Source organism: Orbicella franksi, chromosome 12 (assembly GCF_964199315.1).
Source record: "Orbicella franksi chromosome 12, jaOrbFran1.1, whole genome shotgun sequence".
NCBI lineage: Eukaryota > Metazoa > Cnidaria > Anthozoa > Scleractinia > Merulinidae > Orbicella > Orbicella franksi.
The window spans coordinates 8174989-8183761 of record NC_138156.1 but is presented as its reverse complement, the minus strand read 5'-3'; the positions used below and the strand labels follow the sequence as shown (position 1 = coordinate 8183761).

Below are 8773 nucleotides of genomic sequence, written 5' to 3'. Positions count from 1 at the left end.
TATACCCTCAAACCCTCGCCGACCCTGAATTCTGCAGAAGAAAGAGCATTTAGGATCAATAAACTTTTGTTTTAGTGTCAGAATTACACAGGATTACTGAGATCGTTAGGTAACCAATGTGAAAAGGGATTGGACAGTGGTTGCCTTGCCAAGGGATGGTACCCAGTCTCCTGGAAACGTTATAAGAGGAGCGTTGGCGAGTCCAAAGAGGGCAGGAAGACAATAAACACTGAAAAGACTTTTTTTAAATACGTAATCGTATCAGAATATCGACGCTGATCACCACGCAATCTGTTTAGCTGCTTATACAAAATTTAGGAAAAAAGAATCCGAAAATTTATCTTCATTTACATTTATCTTCAGACATTGAGTGTCATTTATTCAGAGAAACAGATTTTCTAGTACTGTTTAAAAATAAAAGACTGCCATCGCTGGCTTCGATTCAAAGGTCCAGAGACTTTGTTGTTTGAAAAATAAAATATCTTGTTTAAGAAAAAAGAAAAAAAACACATGATGACAAAGTATTGACGCGTTTTCAGATAGGATTGGTTATGTGAGGAAAATAAAGTTTGTTATGAAAACTGATACAGATACCATAGACAAAAAGCTGTTCTGAACTGAGCCAAGGGAATTTTCTGGAAAGCATTTCAGAAGGAAAATAAACAGAAGTTTCAAGGAAAATGTTCATTGCAATCGAACTTTTTTAGCACCACCCAGGACAGTCTTCAAGGTTCCTTCACAACGAGCCACTTTGCGCTTGAGAGCCTTTCTGTGTTCGCTCATCTCCTGTCGTTCGTTTATAAAGCGTTGCAATAATTTTTCGTTTTTGACAATTTCACTCTTCACAGATTCCAGCTCTTCTTGTAACCGTTTGACCCTCTCTGTCTGTTGACCAATAGTTGTTTCGGTGTCCCTAATCTGCGCGGCCAGTTTTGGAATAGTGTTTTCCACACGGTTAAGCTTGTTGCTGTATTGGGCCATAACCACTTCCACTACGCCCTGTTTGCTGCGCGCGTCCAGATCGAGGCCCTCGGTGATAAGGAACTCCAGGAAAGAGTTGTCTGTGATGCACTTCAAAATGGTACTATTCTGGTCCGAGGCCCCTATATTAACGTCCACAGATTCAGACTCGAACTGGATCGTTTCAGTGCTGGGGGAGGCAAGCGATGTAAGGGAGATGGTTTCTTGTGCTTGGGATCGTTCGCTTATCAGAGGCGTGTCAAGCATACCACAGGTGTACAACTGGGTGCATTCAGCAGATTGTGGGATTTGCTTTCTTCGTGCATCCAATAAATTTAGCACTGCTGATCCGCGAACAGATTTCGCTTGGGACGAATCAATAGCCTTGCCGTGATGAGACAGCGGTGCTTCATTCTCAAAAGATTCAACTTGTTCTGGTTCGCCGACTTCGTCAAGAGTATTTTTTTCGGGGCTCTTAGCTACCCTTTCCTCATTAGGTGCTCCGCTCGGGTCCTTGCTACTGGCGCCATTGGCTTTGGAATCAGTGGACGAGAGCGTGAAGGTGAGGGGAACTTTGGGGTCAGATAGGTCATTACCATTCCCTTGGTTAGCAGTGTCGGACACCTCGGGTCGTTTGCGTGCGACCTCACGCCTATCTCCTCCTTCAGATGAGGTGTGCTGATCAGAGTTACCTGTGAGCGTTTCAGTCACATACATAGCCTCAGCAACAACTGGCGTGCTTATAATACTGTCAAATGGAGAGACAATCAGATTGGACTTCTGGGAGAGGCTCAGGAATGAAGGTACTTCCATTTGGGATGGCTTGCCCAGGTTACTTTCCATCGACAGGGTCAACAGATCATGCTGTCCGGGATTTGTTGGCAGTGGAGTAGTGTTAGCTTCAACGCAGCCAGCAAAGCCAGTCACAGTTTCCGTGGAAGCAGCAATCATCTCATTTGAACTGTTTTCCTCTTCGTCGATGGAGTGGGATACCTGCGGGACACAGTCAGTCTCGGAGATGACTATTGTCGGTGGTTCCCTAGAGCTCTTCTCGGGTAGTTTTTCTCCGTTGGTTGTAAATTCCTCGGAGTCCCTTGAAGTACTGGGCGACTGTGAATCCCTGTCGGATATTTCGGGTTCTGAGGTTGACGAGATTCTGCTATCTCGCCGGCCTTCAAGCAAAACAAATCGACAATGATTAATTACATAAGGTTTACGAGCTGTTTCTTAATGAATGTCGAGGTAATCAGACTGGCCAATCGCAATGAAGTAAAGAACGAAAACAACCAATCAAGACAGGAAGTCATGATAGATTTTGATCGTTTGTGATTGGTTAACAAAACAACGAGTTTTCTCTGTCTGCTAGAACCATAGTCGATAGAGGAGACTTCTAACTTTGCTAGAACTTGACACTGAACGCGTTTTCACAAACAGTTTTAGAGCTTTCCACTTCGCCTTATTCAAGAAAAAACATTTTAAAGAGGCATTAACACGACAATTCTGCTGAATTTTTTGGACAAAAAGGTTTCTCGCTCATACACGAAATGCGCCTCGAATATACTGGTATTAAATGAATTGTTGAAGGGAGAGCAAACTGTATTTAGCTTTCAGCAATTTTGTAAAATATTAGGGCTAAATTTGAAAACGTCTGCCTGACCTTTTTCAGTTTGAGATCAGAACGTTGCGCACGAAAAACTCTCCGTAACCCTTTAACCGCTTCAGGGTTAGTAATAAAACCAGACTGCCGTTATTTTTTGCTCCTGAATGCCCCTTTTATTAAAAAAGAAACACGATCATGGTATACCCCATTAAGATTTCTCAGAAGAAGAGAGCATGAAGGGCGAGATACAGAGAAACCCCAGTGGATCTTATCCCCAAGGTTATCCAGCTTAAGTTATTTTTAGACATGGTGCCCAGTTCTTCCGTAGATAACTTTACCACATGCGTCACCTAGACTTCGATGAAGTCGAAAATGCGAGGAAAGCATTCCACGCGAGCAAAGTTCCCATCACAGGGTTGATTATTTGTGATGTTGGAAGTCGAGGAAGAATACGTTATATCGGTTTCGCACTCATCGGGTTCGCATCCGCATCGAGTAACTAGCGATCGATTGTTCCAAATTTATCTTTCTCTTACCGAGAAAAAAAAGACAACATTGTGGGCACAATGAAACAAAATCACACAAAACATGTTTACTTCTCGTTCTTTAATCCGTTGAAGGTGAAGGCGAACTCGAAATAGAGAGTTTATAATGAGTTCAGGGTTGCGAAGTCGATTGGGTGGGAAACGGTAGCATTCGTTATGTCCTTCAAGCCAACAGAAAGAGAATTGAGCTATTATTCATTTCTTCGTATCACTTACTTTGCTCGAGGAACTCCGGAAAAACCTGCATTGCCTTCTTACGATTTCGCTCCAACGCGATGCTCGATACGGTTTCATTCTCCTTATTCACTTTGGAAGGCACTTGACCCGGAAAGAATTTTTTCAGAATTTCTTTCATGGTCTTGAAACCAAACGCATAATCCCGCGCCAATATGTGGAAAATTGTATCTCCGTCGTTGTTTGCCGTGTTCAAGGCTTCTAAAATCTCCACCCTGGTTATTTCTCCGGCTTCTTCCAGCTCTAACATTCGATTTAACATGCTACTCATGCAGGACTGAAAAAATGTCGCACTCTTCCCCAGTCGATCATTTTGTCGATCATTCCAAATGTTTTCCGCCGTGATGTGAAAAGCTGTATCCCCGTCGTTGTCTTGGACGAACATAATCTTGGGATCAACATCAGTCAGGGTGACCAGGATTCGCTCGAATGCTCTCCTCCTGTTTTTGATAGGCCCTAGAGTGGCGGCGACTTTTAACCCCTGGGTTTTCAGAGAACCCGTGCGGTAAATGTATTGCACGGCTCCGTGTAGTGCGGTCTCGCCATTTGATGTCACCGCATGTACGTCAAAGCCGTCTTGTAGGAGGGCTTTTACTAACCCCGCCTTGCCAAACGCGGAGGCGAGGTACATCAGGGGACACCGTAGCTCCTCTAGGGGATCAGGCACTTCGCTGTTGTGATCCCAATTCCTGTATGACTCGATGCATTCCCTCAACAAGTCCGGCAGCTCGTCGGATTTTTGCGAGCTGTCCAAGCAGAGGACAGTGACCAGATCGTGGTGCTCGATCTTGCAGTTCTTGGAGCAGAATGGGGTATGGTACCTTTGAGAAACCATTGCGTAGTTTTGAAAGTGTAACAGAACGTCGTGCGCGTGCGAGGACGACAACACAAATAAATCAAGTGACTCTTCGCTAATTGATTCATGACAAGAAAACGACTCCTATGACGTGGTATTTTAGCGTGCAATTAAGTTAATCAATCAATTAAACAGAACCGTAATCCTGTTAATTAACCCCGAGAAACTAAAAGGATCACTGACAGAGGCTCTTATCGACTCACGAAAAAGTTTTCTTTCTAAAATCCAAACTATGCTTCCAACGATAGTTACTCGCCAAATTTAGAAAGTAAAGGCAATTGAGAATTTCCAAGAAGGAAGGACACTATAATAAATCCTGGTAGAAACTAAACTGTCTATTGACTGTGGGTAATGAAGCCCAGGCTCAACCAGTTTAACCAGTGTTTTGCCGAGCACCCCTGTCATTTTTTTTTATATGAAGTCATCCACGGAAGTCAGGTGCCGACCGCACTAATTCATTTTCGTTTGAAAACGCGTACTTTTAAATGCATTTTCGCCTACCGTCCGCACTAAAACGACCGAAAACGCAGAAAACCGCAAAATGCGTTTTCAAAAGTGGAGCTTTTTGATAACTCTCCATTTCTAATGTGGCTAGGTGAAAATTAACGAAGGCTTTTTGAAAACAGTGCGGAAAAAAGCGTGATGTACTGTCGCTATTATCGTTTTCGAATGAAAACGGATTAGTGTGGACAGGTCAAAAAGCGATGCAAAAACGCTAGTGTGGGTGAAAACATTTTGCTTCGATTTCTTCGAAGTGAAAATGGAGACTTTTGAAAACGCAATAGTGTGGTCGGGACCTAAGTAATCGAGACTAAAAATCCAACACTTTTTAAAGATAATTATCTTGGAGGGAATTCGAAGGGAGGAGTAAAGTTTGTCCATGGTATTCAAACATAATAGTGTTTTAACGTGACGCTTTTGCCAGCAATGGTAGGTAATGCTATTTTCATAACACAATTATTACTGTGGAGAGGAACTTCCGTGAGTTTGGAAAACCGATAACTTCTAAAACAAAACCGAAGCAGACCACTAAAAATTAAAACAACCTGCATTTCACCGAAAAATTTCCCCCTTTTTCTAAAAGGCTACAACAGTATGGCGCGACAGTTTATCAAATATTACATCACATGTGCGATCTAAAATACGCGCGCTCTCGGTGCGCGCGTCCTAAATGAGTGAAAATAAAAGGGGAATAGAGAAGTGCTCAAAGTTCTGTTAAGAGGCAAAATGCCGCAACAATTACAACGAAATATTCCATTACGAGGACAAGGGTTCATGCACAATTACACAGCTCAGTTCAATGAAATCCTTCTCAATATTGTGGACTCCCTAAAACCAACTTACAGATCAAAAAAAAGTTGTCAGCTATCAATGACACTTCTACATGCTGTTCAGCTTCACACAAGATCACTAAAAAGCTACTGCAGAGTGCATAAAACTGCGCAAGCTTCATAGCTGTTTTTGGAACCATGGACGACAGCCAGAAGTTAACGTTCTTGTTGTTTGATACGCTTTCCCACTCACTGGTGAGTTAGAAAGCGCCGACCCGTTTCAGAATTTACAATTTGACGTTTTTTATTTTTGGAACAAAGTCGATAACACCAAAAAGGAGAACATTCAGCTACTAGTTCCCGTCCGAGTTTCAAAAACAGCTGTGCTAAAATTCAGTAATATCTGCCCTTCGTTTCTTCTGCACACTGGATTCCCGCGCCGACTACAATCTTCTAAGCTTGTTGATTAGACTCTGTAAGGATTTACACATTGTAAAGCACGCGAGACGAACACAACGACTTATTATAGACGAATTTAGTCACTTCGAGCGAGACTTTTTCCCCTCAAACTGATTTTTAAGTGTCTCGCAATGCGAGATCTTTTTCATTATATTTGTTTTCTCTTTACACAATAGTTCTTCTCTCTTTTGGAGGTCTTTGACGCTCCTCTTTTTGGCAGAGATCTCTTTTTTAAGAAGATCAAGCTCGTTCCTCAAAAGTTCCATTTTTATATTCTTCTGCTTCAAAGCCGTTTCGCCTTCCACTCTCAGCTGCCTGAACTTCATGTAGCTGTCTTGTACTTGACTCAGTTTCTGTTGATAATTTGTTAACAGAACTCCAACAAAAGCCACCTTGCCTGGGGTGTCCACAAAAAGGTCCAGGCCTTCATCTGCGAGATCCGATAAACACTCGTTAACTCCAGCGTCTTTTTTGCGTTTCCGCCCCAAAGTGATCTCCGCTTCCGCAGCTTCAGCCTCGCTAGACAAGCGAGAGGATCCCGAATCAGTGGAGGAAGACTCCAAACAACTCAAAATAGACGGCAGATTAACTGCATCATGAATTTTTTCATCGACAGCTTCAATGTCACTTGAAGAAGTCGCGCCAGCGGATTTTTCATCCCTAGTTTTCTCACGGCTGTTCTCTGAACATCCCTCACTAGCCAGCGACCAAAATTCTGCGATCGTCGGTAATTCTGCTTCAAGGGAGTCAGCTTTAGGGTCGAATGAAGTCACAACTACTTTAGGGACTGGGCTCCCTGTGGCAGTGGTACTGGAACCTTCAGGGACACCAGACTGATTGCCATCTGCTTCCATTATATCAATATTGATTACTATTTGGTTTTGGTCCTCGGTGTTGTTAACGGCTGGCTTTCCTCCAGATTGTGCAGCAGAAGGGGAGCTTTTTCCTGTGAAAGCCGAAAGAGATTCCAATGAAGTTGTATGAAGTTTTCATTTTACTACAGTAAACTGGATTACACAGTGTAGAAGCCATTTTTGGTGGCCTGTTACTTAAGTTACTTTGTGCCTCTGTTTTAAAAAAAACGAGTCTCGGAGCAAACTCTTGATATGAAAGGGAGTTTAATTTGCATGAAAATGGACCTGTAGGGGGAACACACTTTCATATGGCTCATATGAATGTTGTCGCTCGAAGATTCGTTTTGACATCGAGGCAAAAGGCAACTCGCAAATGGCCTATTGCGTCCCATCAAGCACCGCGCTACTAGTTCGGGCTGAGCCACCAGGCAACATAGCAAACACAAAACAGCAAAAAAAATTTTTGAACCCTGAAGAAACTGATGCCAAAGCTAAGCGTCGATACCTTTGGCAGACAATGTGCGTGATATAGCGTTGGAAAGAACAGTTTCTCAATATTAATTTAGAATTATTCCTTACCTTGCTCAAGACGTTGCGATGGTCCGGAAAAAAATAACATCAAAGCTTTTTCTGAGTCAATGTCCCAGGCGATGGAAAAAACGCTTTTGCCTTCGTTGTTTTTTTCGTCCGGCAGCCTTCCAGGAAGAAACAAGTCTAAGATGTATTTCAGTGTCTCAAATCCGAACTCGGTATCGCCGGCCAAAATGTGCAAAACGGAATCACCATTTCGATGTTCGGTAGTTTTGACGATGTGTAAAACCTCATCTCTGGTTAGCACAGCTGCAGCTTCAAGCTCCTTGAGGCGTTTAATCATAGCCTTCAAACAGAATTGAGAAAAGAGAGCTGGCCGTTTGTTCCAGTCAGCGAATCCACTGCGGTCCAAGCTTGCGATGGCTGTCACATGTAGAGCTGTACGACCTTCGCTATCTTGAGCCTCTAAGATCTTAGGATCAGCAGCGCTTAGCGTAAGTAAAATACGCTGAAAAACGTCTTCCCTTTTCCTGAAGGCTTTCCCCGTCGGATTACAATACATGTGCAAGTGTTTTACCGCAGCATGCAAAGCAGTTTCGCCGTGTTCATTCACAACGCCAGGGTTGAAACCGTTTCGAAGAAGTCCTTCCACAACACCTGTCTTTCCAAACGCACTAGCCAGGAAGAGCAGCGGACAGTTTAACTCTTTTAAAGGATCAGGAACGTTACTGTTTTGGTCCCAGCCAAATGTTTTGGCTATTTCGATGCACTGTTTCATTTCCACTGACAAGTTACCAGAGGAATTATCGAAATCCGAGCATAAAATGTTCACCAAATCGTGATGACTTACACTGCAAGAATTCGGTCGACCTGGGCAGAAGGGTGTGTGATAATTCACTCTTTCCATCGATCTGTTATATCTAGACCACGTAGATGTAGGCTTTATATATACGATCGATTCAAGAAGCGACAGACACTCAGATGGTATCTACACAGGTAAGCTTTCAGTCAGGCGTGACCTTCTTAGCGTGACATGATATTGTGTGACCTCGTCGAATCTTCATCTTTCAAAAGTCCGCTAATAATTTATTCGAGCGTTTTACTATAGGAAAACTATTCGAGGGATGATAGAGTCGTCAAAACTACAGGGATCGAGCTCTCGGAATTCTGTGGTGACTGATTACGAGAATGTTAGGAATGCATATTTCCGTTGCGGTACACAAGTGTGTTCGCATTCTTTGAATTCATTTATATTGCCGTCGTCATGTTACCAAAATAGTCTCTTCTGTACTTGAATGCCAGTCATTACCATCATTTATGTCTTTGTCGTATAACTGTAGTGAAGAAAAACTGTTGGTTGAACACAGGATAGACAATTTGCACGAGAGGGGAGGTAACTTAATACTGGAGTGTGTACGTACGGAATGCCTGAAATGTTTTCAATGCATGTAAGGAAAGTGCTA

General features: G+C 42.9%; 2 protein-coding genes across 2 annotated transcripts; both read right to left on the bottom strand.

Moving 5' to 3' along the window:
* Positions 1-563: 563 nt before the first annotated feature.
* On the bottom strand, positions 564-4250 carry LOC145463459 (uncharacterized). Its single transcript, XM_081447214.1, has 2 exons — positions 3322-4250; positions 564-2132 (listed from the first exon to the last, which is right to left on the bottom strand). Exons 1-2 carry the CDS (start codon positions 4172-4174, stop codon positions 685-687), a joined length of 2301 nt encoding a protein of 766 aa, XP_081303340.1. The 5' UTR covers positions 4175-4250; the 3' UTR covers positions 564-684.
* A 1137-nt stretch (positions 4251-5387) lies between these two features.
* On the bottom strand, positions 5388-8717 carry LOC145463330 (uncharacterized). The gene is made up of 2 exons (XM_081447080.1): positions 7359-8717; positions 5388-6871 (listed from the first exon to the last, which is right to left on the bottom strand). Exons 1-2 carry the CDS (start codon positions 8215-8217, stop codon positions 6006-6008), a joined length of 1725 nt encoding a protein of 574 aa, XP_081303206.1. The 5' UTR covers positions 8218-8717; the 3' UTR covers positions 5388-6005.
* Between the last annotated feature and the right edge of the window lie 56 nt (positions 8718-8773).